This window comes from Pyrus communis, chromosome 1 (assembly GCF_963583255.1).
Source record: "Pyrus communis chromosome 1, drPyrComm1.1, whole genome shotgun sequence".
NCBI lineage: Eukaryota > Viridiplantae > Streptophyta > Magnoliopsida > Rosales > Rosaceae > Pyrus > Pyrus communis.
This window is the reverse complement of record NC_084803.1, coordinates 33102555-33124117: the sequence shown is the minus strand read 5'-3', so window position 1 is coordinate 33124117 and position 21563 is coordinate 33102555. Positions and strand designations below refer to the sequence as shown.

At 36.7% G+C, this 21563-nt stretch overlaps 2 protein-coding genes across 2 annotated transcripts; both read right to left on the bottom strand.

Moving 5' to 3' along the window:
* Positions 1-4493: 4493 nt before the first annotated feature.
* LOC137726108 (esterase-like) lies at positions 4494-12372 on the bottom strand. Its single transcript, XM_068464982.1, has 5 exons — positions 12108-12372; positions 8027-8236; positions 7437-7606; positions 5125-5389; positions 4494-4759 (listed from the first exon to the last, which is right to left on the bottom strand). The coding sequence occupies exons 1-5, from the start codon at positions 12370-12372 to the stop codon at positions 4494-4496; spliced, it is 1176 nt and encodes a 391-aa protein (XP_068321083.1).
* A 933-nt stretch (positions 12373-13305) lies between these two features.
* On the bottom strand, positions 13306-15446 carry LOC137714420 (uncharacterized protein At4g08330, chloroplastic-like). The gene is made up of 2 exons (XM_068453645.1): positions 15037-15446; positions 13306-13908 (listed from the first exon to the last, which is right to left on the bottom strand). Exons 1-2 carry the CDS (start codon positions 15126-15128, stop codon positions 13506-13508), a joined length of 495 nt encoding a protein of 164 aa, XP_068309746.1. The 5' UTR covers positions 15129-15446; the 3' UTR covers positions 13306-13505.
* Between the last annotated feature and the right edge of the window lie 6117 nt (positions 15447-21563).

Genomic DNA, 21563 nt, shown 5'->3' with positions numbered 1-21563 from the left:
AAGCAAGATCACAAACTGAAATGTATTTGGCAAGAACTCGATAAGTGTTGTCCTAGCAAAAGAGTCGGTATCGCTGATCTAAAGAGTCGCAAGGTAGAGCTAATGAATGGGCAAGGTTATGACTTTCTTGCTAGACTTGACGATTTATTTGATAACGTCCACAGTGATTACCTTCGGTCAAAGCCATTTCCTAGTGTGGAAGAATGCTTTAATGGTGGTTCATCAGGAGGCCCAAAGGTAATTAACTATGCTTGAAACTGTTGATCCTAAAAACTACTTAGCCTACTTGGTGCGTAAGCCGAATAGTGAGTAAGCTAATTACGTCCTTTGGTTAAATGAAGGGTGTGCCAACTTGTCGGCCAAGCTCAGCTAGGAAGTAATTAAAATGTATGTTGATGTGGTGTTGAGCACGCTGTTGACTTCGATTGCGGCCGAGGAAGGAACATGTCTCAGCCTTTGTGTTCTGGTGCCTGAAGACAAGATTGCTAGTTCTGCGAAGTTCAATATCAAATTTGGCTTTCAATGTGTTGAATGTTAGTAATACAGTAACACCTCACTTTGCCGAGAAGGATGATGAGATGACATCTTCCAACAAGGACTCGAAAATCCTTACTGATCGAGACTTAGATAGGTAACCAGTCGGCCTCAAAGTAGTGTTGTTTATCCAAACTGAAGATGTTGCCGGTTATCACCACAATGCTATTTATCCAAACTGAAGGTGTGTTGGTGGGAAAAAAGAAAATAAAAATCTCAAGGTCTTTGAGAGGTTTTGCGTAGAATGAGAGTTTACACATAACAGTTTTGTGTGTTGATTTGGAGGGGTTTGTATGTCATCCGTCGCTTGGTATTTAAAAAGACCTGTATGCACAAATCGTGAAAACCAATCCCAATTGCACTAACTCTGAGTCTTTATTCGTTGCTGCTGACCACACACTTATCCTATGCATAATCACAATAATAAATGAAGCTCTCAAACTTTATCTCATGTGCACTAAGTCCACGCCTTATCACATCAATCAAAGCTTGATCCCATCTTTTCTATCCTAACCTTTCAATACAATATTTTTCAAAGATTCAATCCTAATTATGTCATCGCCATGGTGGCCAAGAACTCCGCTTTTAGAATTTCCCGCTCTACTTGCCTACCTGATATTGAGAAGGATAATCTTTATTATGATTTTAGCGATGGTACTCGGAATACAAATGAAACATGTTTCAAAAAACATGGTTATTTGGATTGGTTTTTGGAGAGTCATAAACAACTGAAGGTTGCAAAGAGTTCTCGTCACACAGGACAAGCTAAAGTAGCTGATAGAGGTACAAGAGTCGCAACAATAGTTGTTGGCCACAATAAGGAGGAACCAACTGGAGGTAGCAGTAGTTCGAATATGACTTCAGTCAATACCACTACTGGGCATAAGACCCCTGAACTGGTCTTGTCACTTATTGACCAGCTATTTTCTTTCTCTAATATTGTGGATGACACATGTAATCTTGGGTAAAGTTTCAATTGCATCTGTTGATAGAGATGTAGGTAGGATTATTGACTTCAGTGCAATTGATCGCATGACATATGACAAAACCCTATTTCAGTATATGACGATACCTCCGAAAAAAGAGTGTTGTTACGGCTAATGGTGATGTTGTCCCAATAACAGGGGCCGACTCTATTGCCTTAACTCTCACTTTATCTTTACACCGCACGTCGTTAATTCTTACTTTATTGAACCACTTATTGTCAGTTGGTCAAGTTATTGAACAATTCGATTATATTGTATTAATGTTTCTTACATTTTACCTACTTAAGGATATCTAGATTCGGGCGATTATTCGACGTGGAACTAAGAGAAAGGGGGTTATATTATGTTGACGATGTGGCATCCGGTCAAGTACATCAAGTTTGCCGTAGTAATAGTGAGCGGGTTAAGAAGATTTGGTTATGGCATCGTTGACTTGAGCATGCATCTTTTGAATATTTACACAAGTTGCTTCCATCTTTATTTAATGGTGTTCAAGACTGAGTTAAAATGTAATGTTTGCACATTAGCTAAAAGTCTGTGTTTTGTATCCTTTTAAGTTTTAGTAAAAGAGAATTTCCTTTTGATTTGGTTCATTCGGATGTTTGAGGTTCCTTTCTGATTACTACATAACATGGAATGCGTTGGATTGTTATATTTGTTAAGACAATTGAATTGGGTCTATGTGATGAAAAATAAGAGTGATGTTTGCACAACTTTCAAAAACTTCTACTGTATCACACTCAACTCTCTCCATCAAGATCCTTTGTTCTGTGTTTGGTCAGATCTCTGGCCTAGGATTCTGGATTGTGGTCGGTGGTTGGCTCTTCGACGGCGGTGGAGGAAGCTAGTGTTGTAGGGTTTTCTGTCTTGTGTTTTTCTGTTTTGGGCCTTTCTTTTGGGTTGGGCTTTTGTTTAGTGTTAGGGGTTCTTCTTTTGTTTTGTGTTTTCAATGTATTTGGATCATTTGTTTGTAATTGTGCTCTTTTGATAATGAAAATTACCTTTGTCCAAAAAAAAAATAAAAAACAAAAAAATCCTTTGTTCTGGCAATGGTGGTCAAAATGTTAACTCGAAGCTTTCACAGTTTCTTCAAAGAAAATGAAAATTTTAATGAGACTACGTGTCCAAAAACAACAACATAATGGTGTGGTCAAGCGAAATAACCGACACATTTTGGAGACATTTCGAGCTCTCCTGATCGATTTATCGGCCCCTCAATCATACTGGGCTAATGCGGTTATGTATGCCGTATTCATGAGAATGCCGTCTCGGATCCATGACTACTGTACTCCCCTAGCAACTATGGCGGAACATGTTTCTTTATCATTCGCCTTACACCTATCGCCACGTGTTTTTTGCTGTGTTGCATCAACAAAAGTGATACCTCCATCCAATGAGTCATCGAACGTCCATGAAATAACCCCTTTTCTCCACTCAATTGTTCTCGTTCATGACATCGTGGATATCCTTGAGGTAAGTACTACAAAAACTATTACTCATGTAATCCTAATATTTTTTAACAACCTTATTGTTTTCCTCTGAGACGGAATCGCAGAAAGCCACAAGTACGGCTCTTAACAGAACGGAAGACCCTATGTATGTTATTACGCAGTACGTATCTACATACCGACACTTTCCACAACACCAGGCTATGGTGAACCAAATGGCTAGTATACAGATTCCGACAAAAGCTAAAGATGCTCTGTGAAGATTCAAAATGGGTCGCGATATGCAAATAGAGATGGATGCATTACATAAAAATGGGACTTTTGGAATAGTCTTTGCCGAAAGGGAAGAGACCAGTGGGTTGCAAATATTCACTATTATACACAAAGCTGACGGGATCATCAATCTATATAAGGCCAGGTTGGTTGCCAATGGGTATACAGAAACATCTGACTTGGACTATCAAGAGACATTCGCGTTGGTTGTAAAGATGAACACCGTACGAGTTTTGTTGTAGCAAATCTTGATTGGCCATTGAAGCAATTTAATGTTAAGAATGGTTTTCTCCATGAAGACCTAGAAGAGGAGGTGCATCGATCTGGATATTTCGACGGGGTATGGTATACATAATTCTTTTGGGAAAGTATGTCAGCTCAAAGAGGCACTTTATGGATTGGAACAGTCACCTCAGACATGAACGTTTACTGAAGCCATGAAAAAAACGTTTTCTCAAGCCATGAAAAAATATGGTTATCACCAAGGGAACACTGAACACACCTTGTTTATCAAACTTAAGGGTGGTAGAGTGACCTTACTGATTGTATATGTGGATGATATGATTGTTACAGGTGATGATGTTCAAGAATTTGAGAAATTACAAACGTATTTGTCCTCCGAATATGAGACGAAAGACTTGGAGGTTTGAAGTATATTCCTAGGGATTGAGGTGGCTCAATCCAAGGTATTTACTTGTCTCAATGGAAATATGAGCTAGATTTGTTGTCTAAAACTAGTATGTTAGCTTGCAAGCTAGCTGAGATTTCTATTGTGCATAAATTACAAACGTATTTGAGTATTTATCCTGATAAGGGAAGATATTAGGGGTTGGCTGGAAAATTGATCTATTTGTCGTTACTCGTCCGGACATAGTTTATGTTGTCAGTGTTGTTACTTAATTCATGCACTCTCCAAATAAGGATCACGTGGCGGCTATAATGAGAATTTTAAGCTATTTTAAAGTCAGCTCCTAGCTAGAAAGGGTTTTTTCAGGAAGCATGGATATATGGCTTTAACATTAGGCTATTTCACGTATTGGACTAGAAGATCATTCTGGTGTGCTCCTCAGTCCTCTCGGCCCTATCAAAGAGCAATGGTTTTTTTTTTTCGAAGAAAAAAAGACCATTGTTATTTATTTATCTAATGTCCTTAATTCTTAATTTTACTTGAAATGATCGAAGGACCCGGTACAAGGTTTGTATTGACCAGAGAAAAGTTACAACATTCAACCTCCAACATTGTTGTAATCAGTTAATCTAAAATAATTCTGTGACATGCTTGTTTGAAGGGAAGGGGTGGATCTGAAAATTCTCCAGTTGAAATTTTATCAAAAACAAACTTGGCAGCTGCCTCAGTATAATGAATGCCATCCCAAATTACACTAGCTGATGGCCGTTTGCATGAACCAACAAATATTTGGCTTCCATTGACTTTAATTGTTGCTCCACATTCAGCACTATTGCTATAGTTGTACTTGCCCCCATAGCCACAACAAGCAACAAGAGGGAGCTCAAACCCTAAAAAAGAATTCAACTAATTAGTACAAGTGAAAATAAATATCAATCCTGGAATTTCTCTACTTAAGCTGATTTCCATTTGAATAGTGCTCAAGGGATCACAATTTTAAGCCCTATTTATATTTTTACGTTTTAAGTGCCAATTGTTTGGATGTAGAATCCTAGATTATTGTCATAATTTTTTAATCGACACATCACATGTCATATAAGATACATTTTGGAATCTGTGTGCATAAACCTTACGTGATTGATAATCACCACACACAAGAATACTATTTCCTATCATCCCCTTGAATTTGCATAAATGTGTAGATGATTGTTGGTCGTTAATACATTGTGTGATATTGACAGGTTGAGTGACTAACCATATTTTATGTGTTCCTTGTAAAGAGAGTATTTGACAGAATAGATATCAACATAAGTGAATGCAGCCAAGGGCAGACCCTTCCTGAGTTGAATTGTGGCCTCCTTCAGTTTGTGGTTAAAATGTTGAGAAACTTCATTGAAAGACTTTGCGCAGCCAACCTCGTCCTTTTGAGCCAATGGGTAATTAGATAAAATGAAAGGGAGACAGCCAGTCGGCCCAGTGTTGTGGATCCAAAATGATCTTGCTCCCAAATCATATATTTTCTACATTTTGTGAGATCACAAAATTAGCATCATCAGTGAACAAAGAATTAAGCAGCAATAAGAAAAGATTGAAAATTTTATTTTGTCAAATCCTTATGTTGTTGAACGCATGGCCACACCAAATTGTATGAGATCGAAGTTAATAAGGTAAATTATATTTTACCCCCTCACGTTTGGGATCCATTTCAATTTCTTACAACATTTTAAAACATTTCAATTTCATACATTTACTTATCATTTTATTTCAATTTCATACAACCGTTAAAAAATCTGTTAAGTTAACCGTTAAGTGATGATGTGGCAAATATGAGGTCTTCATTTATGTTGATGTAACTGCCATATTTGTGCTAAGTGGCTAAACACTTAATAAAAATTTTAAAATATTAAAATAATTAATTAAAGAAAAATATAAATATAAAATAAAATAAAATAAAACCCAAAAGTCCCTTTCGTCTTCCCCACCCCTTCTCCCCACCTTCTCCCATCCCCCGTCACCCACCCCCTTCTCCCATCCCCCATCACCCATCACCCGAGCCTCCCCCACAACCTTCAATCTCCATCTTGCTCCAGATTCGTCAATCTCCATCCCAAAAGCCAAAAACTGAAAAAGTTCCAAAATTTCCCACACTCAACAGAACACAAAGAAATCCAAACATTTCCTACCCATTTTCTTTTCAATTTCCCTCTAACCAAACACACCCTGTTATCTTTCGAAAGAATATGCAAAGCCTACCCATTCAATTTCAAATCCTCAACAACCCAGCAAAACTAAAAAACCAAAAAATTAAGGGTCTGTTTGGTACTCTACTTGAATCCAACTTTTTAAACTCAAAAACAATTTTCAAGTTTTAGGTATTAAAAACTTGTTTGGTATGACTATTTTAAAAAACTGAATTCAAGACTAACTAAAAAATATAGGCTATTCTGTAAAAATATAAAAAGTGAGTTTTTAGAGTTTTTAAACTTAAACTCACTCATTTCTTTTCTCTTCCTTCCCCCCCCCTCTCTCTCTCTCTCTCTTTTCTTCTTTCTCTTCCCTTTTTTTTTTTACTTTTCTCGTCTCTCATCCAATCCACTCTCTTCATTTTTTCGGGTCTTTCTCTCTCCTCTTCCTTTCTATCCGATCCTCTCACTTCTTTCTCTTTCCTTCAATCATCTCTTACTTTCTTTTCTCCTCTCTCCTCTTTCTTCCTCTCCTGCGACCTCCTCTTTTTAGATCTCCTTGTCTAGTTTAAGTCGTAAGATTTAAAATTTTTAAATTGCAAATCAATCAAATTTTTAAGTCTTAAAAAAATTGTTTTTAAGAAATATTCTTAAGAAATGTTTTGAGAAATGATAAAAAATATCCAAAATTTTCCCCTCACCCGCCATCGCGAACCACCTTTGTCATTCCTGAACTCTGACATTAAAAGATCAAAATAAAAATTTGTGGACTCGCATCGCAATAGCAGGGTCCTGACCCACCATCCCAACTCCACAGTTTCGAACTCCAGCGAGAGTGGCAACTCCTCACCCAACTACTTCTGAACAATGTCGCCCTGAATGGGGACAAATTGAACCCGATTTCCATCTTAGAACCTAGCTCGCCTCGATCCGCGTCTCCAGCGACGCCTTCTTCGTCGACTCCGACCCAGGCGATTCGGGTGGGGTGGGGTGGGGAGGTTGCGGGTGGGATGAGATCGGGTGGGTTTTTGGATGGGAGGGGAGGTGAAGAGAGTGGAGGAGATGGAGGTGGGTCGGGGGAATGGGGTTTTAGATTTTTTAAAAACAAAAAAAAAATATTTATTTAAATAAGATAAATTATTATAATATTTTAAATACATAAAAATTATTATTTTTCCTACGTGGCACATATTTGATAGTCACATCAGCTCTTAACGGACCAATGAATGGAAAATGTAACAGATGTATTATATTGAAATAAAATAGTATTTGAGGTATGAAAGTGAAATTTTTTAAAGATGTTGTATGAAGTTGCAATAGACTTCAAACTTGAGGTGGTAAAGTGTAATTTACCCCATTTAATAAGACAAGACAAGAAGATTACCTTAATATTTGTTGAAAACATACTGACTATATCAGGAACAGAGGCATTGACTTCATGTATAGTCTTGTTATCAGAGAACCCTTCCCCAAGATCATTCTGACCAATGTCAAATGTGTATAAAGCTTTAGAGAAGTACTCCTCCATGGGCATTAAACTTGCAAATATTCCCCCTACAAATTCATCAATTAAGCTCAATTATTCCCAATTTATTATTTCATTACACTTAAGAATTCATTCCTTGTTGTAAATTACAGACTGAGGTATAGTTACAAAAATGACTAATTCAAAACGCGAAAAGAAAAGTTTACATACGCATGTCAAACTATGATTTGTTTGCACAAAAAATAAATTTTTACATGTAACAAATAAAAACATTTTTCACAATTATTGCGAAGCACTAAAGTTTTATGAGTATAGTCCGGCTCTATTACAGATGAATGTTACCTATTAAAGAAAAAATGTGTCAATATCACTAAGGTTTTGTACTAATGTACTAACATAGTATTGATGCATTATCAAACAATAACAAAGGATACGTTTGTTGAACGTTCGTTGAACGTTATTGCGTAGAATTGGTATTTATACATCACCTTTATGCCTTAAGAGTTGCGATCTGGATTTGAGTTGCAGGAAGTGCATGTACTGTATATTGAGGTAGAAGGGACTAAATCCACCAGCTGGTATGAAGCGATTTGGCAGTCTGATAGTGGAACCTGCAGTGGCAAAGTTTGCCCCATAGGAGAAGTTGGTCCCAAGAGAATCCAGATATGCGCTTAGAAAAGGGTGACCTACACTTTTTACTTAATCACAAAGTTTTATCAGACAACAATTACAACACCAAGTGAGATAATTAAATGACTACGTTTGATTTTCCTTTTGAATTTATGAAATGGTTAATCATAAATTTACCCTCTGAATTTACGGATAGTTTACCTTGAAACTGGTTTTTGTAACTTTGTTTATAAACTTTTAAAAATAAATTCAACTCAACTTTATCCCAATTTTGTTGAGGGAGCAACCCCATTTTTCACCTTGAATTGGTCAAAATATGAGGAATTTCTTACTTTTCGTGGAGGATTAGATCTAATTACTAGATGTCTATAGCTGACAGATATTGCACACCATCTTTTAACTATTGCAATTCTTTTTTTTGGTAGCGGGTCACATGTATTGGACCAATTGGGGCATCGGTCATGGTATACAAGATATTTTAGAGGCTTATAAAGGACTATATGAGATCTTTACAACGTCATGACATGCTCAATTATCTATTTATCTAGCTATGTTCGAAGGGCAACATTCACACTAGTTACAAAAGTTGACAAAACTAGCGCTCTTCACAATTCACTTTGGCTAGTTTGGTTTATTTGTCGTAATGGACCGTTGTGCTAAACATCTGGAATAGACAATGAATCGTGAAAAAACTCAACGGCCAAAGTGAAAAAAAAAAAAAAAATTCAAAACTTTTAGGAAGCAAATTTGTACTTAAACCTTGATTTTGGGCATGGATATATAGCCTAAAGTTCATGGATTCCTGTCTTCTCTAGTGTCCCATGTTAACAATACGACGACATGTGCAAGTTTCTCTCTACATAATATTGTATTATTTATGGGACGTTGTTCTGGAGTTCACTACCAGAAAATGTCATTTGCCTAACGAACAAACTTTAATCGGGCAAATAAACTATACCTAACAGAATAAAATTGATGGGCAAAGCTACCTACGTCAGGTTAGCGCCAAGGGAAAAAATTGGCGCATAGTATAGCATCCTTTGCACGACAAACCATTCAAGTTTTGCCGCACAAATGTGTAGTTTATGATTTAGGGTTTAGGGTTTAGGACAATAATACATATTTATTCAGACAACAAGTCAAGTAAAATTCATCTCATTAATGATAATAAGAAACTCTATAATAAAAATAAATAAATAAATTTTCTTATATAGAATAATAATACAATAATGCATATTTAATATACAATGTATACATTATGGCTATTGTATTTTATAGTAAGTTTATTTAGTAGTTTAACTTTAAAATCATCAAAATAATTTTTTTCTTAACGTGTCAAAATGAGTTATCCATGTGTTACCTGCTTTTAAACTCGTTATTAACGAGTTCTTAATGATTAACCCGATAACGATCCGATTAGTTATCATGTTAACCCGAAATCCGTTATTTTGGGTCGTTTTCATGTCATGTTAACGTGTCGTGTAAGAAATTTTTAAGTCTAACCACACACTGAATTGACCTGATCATCAAATTCGATGACCTTTTAACCCTTTTAACCATTTGAAATTAAACCAAAAAAGTATGGAAAAAAATAAATTTTTTATGTTTTCCTGACGAAATATGTATAGGTCGTTAGGCAAACATACACAATTTCGTCACGCTACATTGCCAAATTCATGAGGCAAACGTAAAAAATCAAAATCAAATTTCCTCACAAATTAAAGTGTTTTTTCGTCAAAAATTGAAATGCGCAGACATGTTTAAGTGACTTTCCCCGATTAATTTGGTTAGTGTTCCGAACGAGCTTTAAAGGTTTAGGAACATGTGTCATAACTTTTAGACTTCCCCCAACGAACCTTTCCGTCAGGCAGGGGTGTGTTGTATTATAATACTGAGAGCCTTGTTCTTCTTCATCCTCGCGGCGCTTCCTGAACTCTATGCTCTCTCTACTCCCTTTCTCTGCTATCTGATATCTGTCTGCTCTCTCCTATCTCTCTCACAAAGGCATGATCACTCACTCTTTTTCGAATTTGATTTGGTTAATTGTAGGAATTTTATAAATTGTGATTGTGTGATGGGTGGAGGATGAGGTGTGGGGAAAGTGGGTTGCGGGGTGGTGGGTAGGTTTGGGGAAAGGGTGGGTTGCGGGGTTTTGGGGGGTGGGGGGGATTGTTTTGTGAATTTTGTAGGATTTAAATTATTTAATTTGTAGGAATACTGTGAAATGTCTGGCAGATGTAGCACACAGGCGGCCACGATGGAGTTGACGGCTGGCCCCATTACATCTACTTCCATATGCTGAGTGCCCCATCTGCTAGGCATGTCCACGGATCGGGACGACACGATGTTGGCCCAGGCCTGCCCCTGCTCGCCCCTTCATGGGAGTGGCTCTCCCCCAGGTTGGATGAGATGATGAGACAAATCTCGGTAAGTATGAAATTTTATTAATTTATTATTTTTATTACTTTTACTTATTTAATGTATATTTTTAACTAATACACTTGTTTTTTGGTGTGGATTTCATGTCAACTTCTCCATGGACATGGAACATCTGGCTATGTCCGGGTACTTAAAGCGGGTGTGGATTGGATAGTAAAGGAGTGGAAGTACAAGTTGCACAAGTACTACTAGACTTGTGCATCTTCTGTTGAGGCTTTTACTGATCCACCCTCAGAGTTTGGGCAGTGGGTCGGGTTTGGGACCGCGAAGGGATTTTCTACTTCTAGCTTACAAGCGGGACATCTTCCAAACTCCAATAGTTGGAGATGGAGTTAGTGGCCCTGGAATAGCGAGAAGAAAAAGCTCGAGAAGAAATGCGCTTGCGAAATGAAGCACAAGGCCAAAGAGAGGAGGAGTTGAAGCGCTACATTGTTGGGATGGCCTAGGCAATGGTAGCCTTTAGCATTCGCCTCCTCAATCCTCCAATCAACCTTCAGCCGCCATCCGTCCAGCCACCCTAGGAGTGGTTAGTTTAGGATATTTTACATACATTTGTACGAATATTTTAGTTTTAATATAATTAAACATATTTTTTTTTATTTTAATATAATTAAAAATAAATTTTTTTTTAATTTATGAATATAAAAATAAAAATTTTGCCCGACGAATTATTTCGTCGAGCATGTATTTTGTATTTTTTATGTATTTTTCTTTAAATTAGCTGCCCGACGAATTTCTGTCAGGAAATATATATATATATATATTTATCTCCATGTGCCGGAGGAAAAGATGTCTCGGGCTAAGTAGTCAACGTACTTTACTCGATGTTTGTCAAGTAAACATAACGTACCTGACCAAGTATTATATTTCGTCGGGTAAGCATTTGAGCAACAAGTTTTACACGACAGACGTTGCACAACGATATTTCGTCGGGCAAAATAAAAAGCAATGGAACCCTAGTAGGCCCGACGAAATTATTACGTTGGAAAGGGAATTTTTTTTATAGTGATTGTACCAGTGCATTGCTCCCCAATCCGTGAGAAGTAACTGTTGGAAAACATATACAAAGTTCATTGGATCCTTTTAACATGGAACACACCAAGAAAACTATGATGTTGGATTCAACAGAAAAGAAATCGGCTCCAAGGGTTTAAACCATAAAGTTCTACCTTGAATTTTACGGGATTCAACAACAGAAAAGAAATTGGCTCCACGGGTTCAAACCATAATGTTCTACTTTGAATTTTATAAACATGTATAAAGATAGCATTCCTCCTGGAAATCTTAATTTACAGTTAGTAAGAGATTTCAAGTTCGAAACAATTAAAAAAACATAATTTTGGCTTTCTTAAAATCAGAAAAAGATAATGATTTACAATCCAGAACAAAGTATATGATGTGTGCTGCCTATGTGAACATGTTCAATAGGAAGAGCGTTGGAATAACACAAAAAGCAGTTTCTCTTAGTGTGAGAAGATTAAGAGATGACCGAATACATACCCAGGAAGTCGATTATGAGGCGGCCATCGGAGAACCTTCCAGCCGGCCTACGAAAAAAGGTCTCGCCGTAAGGAGGGGGTGGTTCCAAAAGGGACGAGGCCAATCCACCAGTATCTGAATTAGAGTCTCCAAAGTTAAAGATGGCGGGAAACTCACAGTCTTCCAAAGCCAAGGCAGTAAAAGTGGTGAAATGTGACTCTGACAAAAGCATGCAAGAGCAAAACAGAGTGATTATAACTTTCATAGCAATTCTTGGTGACTCCATAATGGAGAAAATAATCATACCAAAAGGTTTTTATAGATGATATGTAAGAAAATCCAAGAAGGAACTACTCTTTGTTTTATATAGCGCAAAGAACATCTGATATGGAATTTTTCTTCGGCTTTAATAAATAAAGAACGCGTGACATTTTTTAATTAGATCATATCAGAAAGTCAGTACCCAAAGTATTGCACTAGTAGAAGAACATCATTTAGCTCCTTACAACTAAAGAGATATTCTTCCTTACCTATAAATAATATAGTCACACATATAAATAAGTAACGTGTTAAATTGTTATTTGTTTGCAAAGAAAAACGAATCCTTACATAAAGGGAGCCACATTCTCCTTTATAGAAATGCCATTTCCAAGGTAAATACAATTGCAATATTCTCGATGAAGAATCTGTAAGCCGACCAATCGGTGGACATTTTCAACATTTTTGTCCGTGACTTTTATAGTCCAAACCTGGAAAAAAAAAGAAGAAGCATTGATTGGGTATCAAAATTCAGATAGTAAGTGTCTTGATTCTTGACACTCAATGTTCTGAATCTCCCCTCATCAAAAAACCAAAAAAATCTTCAGATGCCATTTTGTTCTATATTGTATAATTTATTATATTTTGTAAATTGTTTTCAGTCGATACAAGAAAGGGCTGTGAGGAGGAGAATTTTTCAGTAAGGCTGCCTTAGGCGGGAGCTCGCTCAAGTCTAACCATAGCGCGAGAGAGCTGCCGGATAGGGCACCCTTATAAAACCTTTCACTGGATAAATGATGGCGAGAGTCGTGAATAGTATGTTACGGAAGGATCATTGTTTACATGTCCAATGAGGAATTCTTCTTTTACTTCAAATGATAACTCTTAACAAATTAAGTAAATCCGTTGACAAGGTTAACGGTAAAGATAATTGTTCAGAAATTATATACTCCCAGAAATTGAAGAGACTAGCAATGGTATGTTCTAACAAACTTTCCTCAATCATTCAAAGCACTTCAAAAATTCCACACCACAATTCCTTCAATGCTGACTGAACTTTTATATATATACAGGCAAACTTTCTAACAAAAGGGTAAAACACAAAACCGATACAATCCGTAGAGAGTATAACCTCATACAAGTATGCTTGCACAGCAAATGTCATTCTAAAAACGAAGTGCCACATTCTTCAGAATTCGAAGGCTGCAAAGCACGAATTCTAACATCAAATTTTCTGCATTTGGTAACTTCATGGCCTGACGATGAATCTGATCCATCTAACACAAGTGGGTAAGAAGATGGAGTGTACTCATCATAAGCGTTTCCTATATGGTTACCACACTTGCGACAAAGAAGTTTAGTTCTCCGGCTGAACAAACCCCATGAACGCTTAGAGAAATGGGGTTTACACTTAAGTTCATCAACCTGAGTAAATCTGCTCTCATCGATGTTAAAGAACGATATGATCCCCCGCTTTATAGATTTTCCATACTTATTAGAGCCAATTGTAGAAGTGTTCCGGTTGTTGGAACTTAGGTTCAGCTCATAGCCACAAGAGCCACAGCTGCACAAAAAAACAATTTCCATATTATATGCTCTGTAAATTGGTTCATGAAGATTTAAAGACAACTAAATAGAAATGACCAAAGACTTTGGAGAGAAAGGAAATTTGAAATATTTTTGTCCCTTAACATTTAAAACAAAATTTTGTCATGCTCTTAGCACTTCTGACTTTTTTGAGAAAAGTACGATATTCATTGAAACAAGAGGGAATACGTACAAACAAAAATGATGAGGATAGAGTGCATACATGGGACTCAATTAAAACCTTGCCGTGAATTTCAACCGGGACAAAGAGAATAAGAGTGTCCCGCACAAAGAATTATCCTCAATTGTTACTCTATTTATTTAATCATGAATAACAATGTCTTAGAATGTAGAACTCTGCTTAGGTTGGAGTAAGCTGAGGCAATTGCTCTACCACTAATCCACAATAACAAAACTTAAAGTAGCAAAAACGAGAGGTAGATCGTAAATGTTGGCCAGTAATCTTAACACTACTTTTTTCTTTTTACTTCCTGCACTCCTTCAAAAATATTGTTGCTCGCCATCACTCTTACGTGGTGACGATACCACCGCATAGATTGTCATAAGTTGATTTTAAATTTTGAGATTAAATCACACTCATGTAACTAGAATCAATGCGGTGGCCATGGGTGGCAAGTGAGCAAAACTGCACTCGACTATTCCCAACAAGAAACAAATTAAGCAATTGCAATCTCAAAGAACTGAAATTTAAATATCAAAAAGTGCAAGAATGTGTCATTTATATTGTGGATAAAAGAATGTCTATGATAATTTCCCTTTTCTTGCAATTGACACCATTTTTGCAATTTTGTTGAGGACCCTTTTCACAGATCTCAAAATCTTTCCTTACTTGTTTAGTCTAAAGAATTTCTGGTCCCAACCAATTTCAACAATTCCACGCCAACAAACACAAAATAAATCCTGCCAATTCTTTCGATTTTTCACTCCTCCTCTATTAATTAACTAAATATAATCAACTATTAAAAGCACCAAGAGATCAAAGATCCAATTTCCATTGCGATCGTATCAAATACAAAGACAAATTCAAACCAATAAAAAATAAAAAGAATAGTTTCAGAGAGAGAGAGAGAGAGAGAGATGTCACCTGTAACTGACATCGGCACGAGAAGAGGAATAGAAGGTTGGATGGTAAGCTCCGTTGGTGTAACTGCCTCTGTAAATATTCGATTTCTCCATCCAAGACGATGAAACCAACGGCTGACACGGTGGCGGTGGGGGAGAATTTTCTGAAAATTCGACCGTTTTGAAACTACTACGGTTGTGGGCAGAGAGAGATGTGATAAGTGGGTTGGTGACGAACGTGTCACGCCTGATTCGGGGGAGTTTTACCGCCAACAGTGGCAGTTGAAGCTGGGATTGGATCCGAAACGATGCCGCGTAGATATCAAAAAGGTGTCGTGTCCAGAAAGAAGAACAAAGAAAGATGAAAGCTGAGAGGGACGAATTCCAGACTAAATCGACTACGCGCTCTCTCTCTCTCTCTCTGTGAATAGTTTCTTTGTGCTGACGTGTACCCTAACGGCACCAAGGAGGCACTTGTATTTATATGATTAATTATTTCTCAATTTAAATTAAAAATAATAGTAACAGTGGAATTTTTCCAGGTTATCGAATATTTTTTGTACGTAATTATGTTGCACGTGTCCTTATTTTGTTTATTTTTGGCTGGGTTTGATTGCCTATCAATTATCATCCCTTTTTCTAAAGGTTGGCATGACTGTGATGGCGAAGTGCCAGATAATGAGCATTTGCAAGAATAAAATAGTGTTTTTTTAACAAATGATAATATTTACTCTAGAGGGATGGAGAAGTGAGTTATGCTTTATAATGGATTAATAATAATGTCCTTCAAATTTGTTTTTTATGAAAATCGAATAGAAGACCTCTCATGTGTTAGTGAATAGGAATTCTCACTTATAAGTGAAGACAATTAATCTTACATTAGGTTTTGAAATGAATGAACAATATGCAAGCCAAATTTGCAAAAAAGACATAAAGTAGGAGGATAGAAGGAATTATGGAATGAAAAAGTGCGGATGCCTTTTCCAATTAAAGGATTAGAAGCTAGCAGTTAAGGGTAATGGGATACTGATGGTAGTTATTGGAGTGCATAATCACATAGTAGCAAAACATTGGAGGTCATTCATTTACTAGTAGATTATCATTTGAAAAGACTTCGTTGTGGGAGAAAGAGAATTTCAATTTTTAGGAATAATAGTGGTGGGGAAATTGAAGGAAAATTCTTGAAAAACTAAGTTCATTAAGCAACATAATACATGCATTTAACGATTAAATGGGGGAAGTATGTTTCTATGTTTTAGTGGACTCACACGTACATACTTGTCTTGATATCAATCATAGCAATGAGTTGAGACCAATCACTCTCTAATAAAGAAGACATAACATGTACTGATCTTAAAAGATCATCAATGCCAATTGGCAATCATATGATCAGAAACGTTTAGGATATGTGTACAAAAGAGAATGGTCTTATGAACCTAAGTTCTTTAGATCACATTCTCCTAATTACATATTCGTTGGACTTATTGTTTAAGCGTATAACATTTATATGAGCCGGCTTTAAACAATAATATGTGCTCTTATATTAAACTAGTTTAGTTTAACATGTGAAATGTCTGTAATGTATGATCATAAAATTAGGTTTAGGGCACATTTCCAACAATGGGAAATAACATTTCAAATTTTATTTTTATTTTTATGTTGTGTGTGTTTATAATGTGGGTGAGAAAATATGACACTATGGTGGGTCTAGCAGCTTTCTTGAGTCATTGTAGGAAAAGAAAAAGTGGTAGTAGTTATTACATAGTAAGAAAATCGTAGTTATATGTCTTGAGAGGAGTAATTTCAAGAGTGAAGAGTCTTTCTTTTTATAGAACTTCGGAAAATATAAGGGTTAATGAGTGTGTCCCATTGGGCCTTGCGGCCCAAAACTAACCCAAGGTCTAAAACGAACTTATTCGTTTGATTAATCATCATATTAATTAATCCTTGCCATAAATAATTAAACCATTTAATTATACTTACACGGTGTTTACGTTCCTTTTAGTAAGGCAGTGAGTGATTAGAACTCTTCAAATCGATTGTGAATTGAAACTTACTTTCAATTCTCCCTTTAGTGATTACACACCTTTAGTGACACCTAGCAATATATCATGGCTATGTAAGCTAATCAGAAGAGGTGGAGAACATATTCAGTGTAGGATTACAAGGCAATTCGGTCTTTCTCTAATACAATACTCTTGACCGCATTGTTTAGTTTGATAGTTTATTCATGTCTACTATCCCATGTGATTATCTTACTTATATGATTACCATGAATGTGATTTGGAACGACTTCCTAAATCTCATTCATACTCTGGCCATAAATTCTTAATCATATCATAGAGTATTCTCCCTCAAACTGTTGAAGGTTAGAGATCCTTTGTTGTGCATTCACTTGCCTCCATGGCTAAGTGGCTTAACCCCAACTATGTCGTGGACACCCTCTGATGAAGTAACTTTGACATAGTCAAAGATCAAAGACCTAACCACAAGACAACTATAATGCCTCAGGTCAAATGCCTACTTTGCATTATCCCAACCATGAGTATAAGAACTCCTTGTTGATCATATTCAGTGGACTCATTCTCCATTGAGCACCTACATGCTTGTCTTGATGTCAGTCACACCAATGACTCGAGACCAGTCACTCTCCCTAAGAAAAGACATAGCACGTACTGATCTTAACGGACTGTCAATACCCAATTAGCAGTCATATGATCAGGAACGTTTAGGATATGTATACAAAAGAGAATTGTCTTATGAATCTAATTTCTTTAGATCACATTCTCCCAATTACATATTTTTTGGACTTATTGTTTAAGCATAAAACATTTATATGAGACGCCTTTAAACAATAATCTTAGCCCTTTATATTAAATTAGATTAGTTTAACATGTGAAATGTCCGTAAAGTATCATCATATGATTGGCTTTTGGGCACATTTCCAACTGGTACATCCTCCATAACGTGCTCCTCAAAACTTCCATGGATTTGATCTTCAAATGGAAAGTGATACTTCAAATGATCCGGTAACAGTTTAAACTTAAGAGTGGGTGCCTGAATAACTAAAGGTAACAACTTGTTACTAGAAAAGAGAATTGAAATTAAGGGAGGTGGCTTACTAGTGTGTTACGACAAGAACTCAAGGACAACCAAGATTTCAAAACTTCAAGAATGTTGCTCTTGGCTATATTTGGTTTGAGGGCAGTGGCTTGTCCCGTGTCATCAAATCCAATTCCTTTGGCAATGGTTGTCTCAAGTAGAGGTGAGTTCGGTTTCAATCGGTTCGGTTTTTTGTCAAAACCGAAATATTGGTTCAATTCTAGTTTCGGTTTATATTTTTTGGTTCGATTTTTTTTTTTTTTCGGTTTGATTTTTTACGATCCGGTTTCAGTTCGGTTTCAATTTTTTTTAACCCTGTAGTCACACAGTAAAACCCTCTAATAGGGGCATATGCAACACAAAAAACGACAAGGAAATGCTTATGCAAATTCCGATTTGCTGACAGTGAAACATACATGGCAAACAATAAGCTAATCAGATTATGCAAGAAATCTTAATCAATTGAGACAATAAATAATTAGGAACCAAGAAGGAAAAGACGGAAAAGAAAAAGAATTAGGAGATGAATTTTTTGATAGGAGAATGTTGTACATGTATTCATGGAAGAAGGAAAAGACGAAAAAAAAAGGAGATGATGAAGGAGCCAAAATTAACTTGAAATATCAATCATTCTTATATATGCAGACAATGGGGTTCCAAAAATTACCTCAGGGAGATGAACAATATGCAAAACACCAATAAAATGATAAATAAAAAAAAAAGATCCATTTTAATTCAGCAAACCCTCAATATAAATCACATCCATTTCGATTAAAAAATTGCCTCAGAAAGAATGGAAAATCCGGATTAGAATCTTCCGATTTGGAGGGGGTTCCAATTCGAAAATGGCGAGGGCAAATCACTGTTTGGAAGAAGAAATTCATGAGGAGAATCGGAGAAAAGGGAGAGAGAGTCTGATTTGGAGGAAGAGAGGAAGAAAGCAGAGCATGAAGGTGCAAGAATTCGACGGTGGGAAAGAAAGAGGTTGAGAAGTTAGAACAAAGAGGAGATGAAATGAGAGTAAATGGGACGGCTAGGGTTTTGTGTTTAGAAATCTTATAAAGAATTAAAGATCCAGAATCAGGATAAATATTTAACTAATACGATTATAGCAACACAAAGCTTGTTGTCAAGTTGGTTGAAGTAAACACTCTCAACCTGGAGGTAAGGGGCTCAAAACATCCGGCCTCTAAATTTTGAGTATTTGTATATGATTTATATAATTAATATATATTAAATAATTAAATATAAACTGGTTTGGTTCGGTCTGATTCAGTTTCTGGACCACCAAAATTGAAATCGAACCGACCAATTTCGGTTCAGTTCGGTTTGGTTTTTTTTTTTTTTCAACTTCGATTCTGTGTTTGGCTCAGTTTTTTTTGGTTTTCAGTTTTTTAAACCCACCCCTAGTCTCAATTACATCCTCATTGATAAATTCTACATATTCCCTAACCTTCTTTCTCTGGAATCCTTTTTCTTGTTGTACAAAGGTCCTTAAAAAATTTGGCATACTTCGGGACTTGCTTTATCACATTAAGAAGTTGAAAAGTAACTTGCACTTTTCGGAAGGTTTCTAAGTGTCTCTTTCACGATCTTCTTTCTTAGACTGAGCAAAGCTTTAAGGGAAAGTACATGTGGATTAATAAGGTTCAAAAGAATTGAATTGTGAACAATATTACTTGTGTTGATTGGCAATGGAGTGGAGGAGGCTGCGAAATTGAGCTTGGTGGTGGGAGGGGGTTGCCGCAACGATTGCTCCTTCCTTGCCATGGATGGAACATTCTCATCATCTTCAGACAACAACTGTTTGTCCTATTTTTTTTGCTTGTTTGGATGTCTTTGGCTCACTTCCAACCTCCTTACCATTTCTCAAAGTGAACCTTTAGCGGGGGTTGCCGCAATGATTGCTCCTTCCTTGCCATGGTTGGAACATTCTCATCATCTTCAGACAACAACTGTTCGTCATTTTTCTTTTTTTTTTTGCTTGTTTGGACGTCTTTGTCTCACTTCCAACCTCCTTAACATTTCTCATAGTGAACCTTTAGCGGTCTCAAACCTCCTGTCGGATTGACAATAAGTGAGCTAAGAAGTTTGTCTTGTCCTCAAATTTATCCCATGAATTCCGCTATTTTCGCATTTGATTTTTCAACTTCGCCATCTATCTAATTTAATTCTTCATGTTGACCATCTTTTTAGCTTGGTTTTGTAGACCCTACATCCAAGCCGTTAGTGTTTGAAGAATTTTGTCATGATCAACATATATACTTGGATTTGGATCAAATTGTTGTGGGGGAATTTGTGGTGGCTGCATAGTTCTTGATAAAACCCTTGAGGTGGTTGCCAAAATCCTCCTTGTTGAATTTGTTGAGGTTCCCTCCACTTGAAATTTGGATGATCTATCCAACTCGGATTGTGAGTGTTGAAAAACGGATCGTTCGCTATGACAACTTAAAAACACAAAGGGCTTGAAAGCCCAATAAGCCCTTAAGGCCGGCCATATAGAGAGGGGTAGTGAACTTGCCTTAATTGCAAGTTTGCCACTCCATTGTGAGGTGGTATAAAGGCCACTTTATAACCATTTCATCCTTAGGGTTTCTTTTGGAGAAAAGATGAGAACACAAGCTCCCTTTTCTCTCTAAAAGGCCGGCCACCCCTAGAGGAACATAGCTAGCAATCTTACTTCCTTTAGGTCACTCATCTCTTCATCAATGCTCTCCTTGGTGTGAAGACTTAGAGGTTCTCTATTTTGGGAACTTGGAGAATCCATTCATCCATCCTCCTCCAAGAAATCCATGGAGCTAAGAAGTAAGGAATGAAGGCCCTCTATCTTGGGTGATTAGCCTTTGCTTATGCAAAGAGGAATCAACAAAGGTATAAGATTTCTCAATTCACTTTGATTTTTGAGTTGAGTCTTAGTTCACCATAACTACTAGGCTCTGAATTTCATGGGTAAAGTTTTGTTTGTGAGTGCATACAAGCATGATTCCGCCTTTTAATTGTTAATAGAATGCATAGATGTTGCTCAAATGAACTAGTTTTCACAAATATATCCTTCAGTACCCCTCCATGTTGCAGCTACTAGAAAGGATTAACTGGAGGTATCATCCGACTGGAAGATGTTAAAAAACGCTTCTTACCTGACTGGAAGACGTTAAAAAATGCTTCTTGGGAGGCAATCCATATGTTAAAACATGGAGACAACATAATTTTCAGCTTCTGCAACCAGATTTGTTTTCTTTTACCCTTTTCTTTATTGTTTTTATTTTGTCATAATTGTCTCGTTTTGTGAGTCTTATTTGAATTTTATTTTTGAAACATTATTGTTGCTAGTATGTCTCTTATTGCTTTCTTGTTTGAGTTTGATTTTTGAAACATTGAGGACAATGTTTAGTTTAAGTGTGTGTGTGCGTGTGTGTTTTGGGGGGTGGGGCTAGAGGGCAGGGGGTA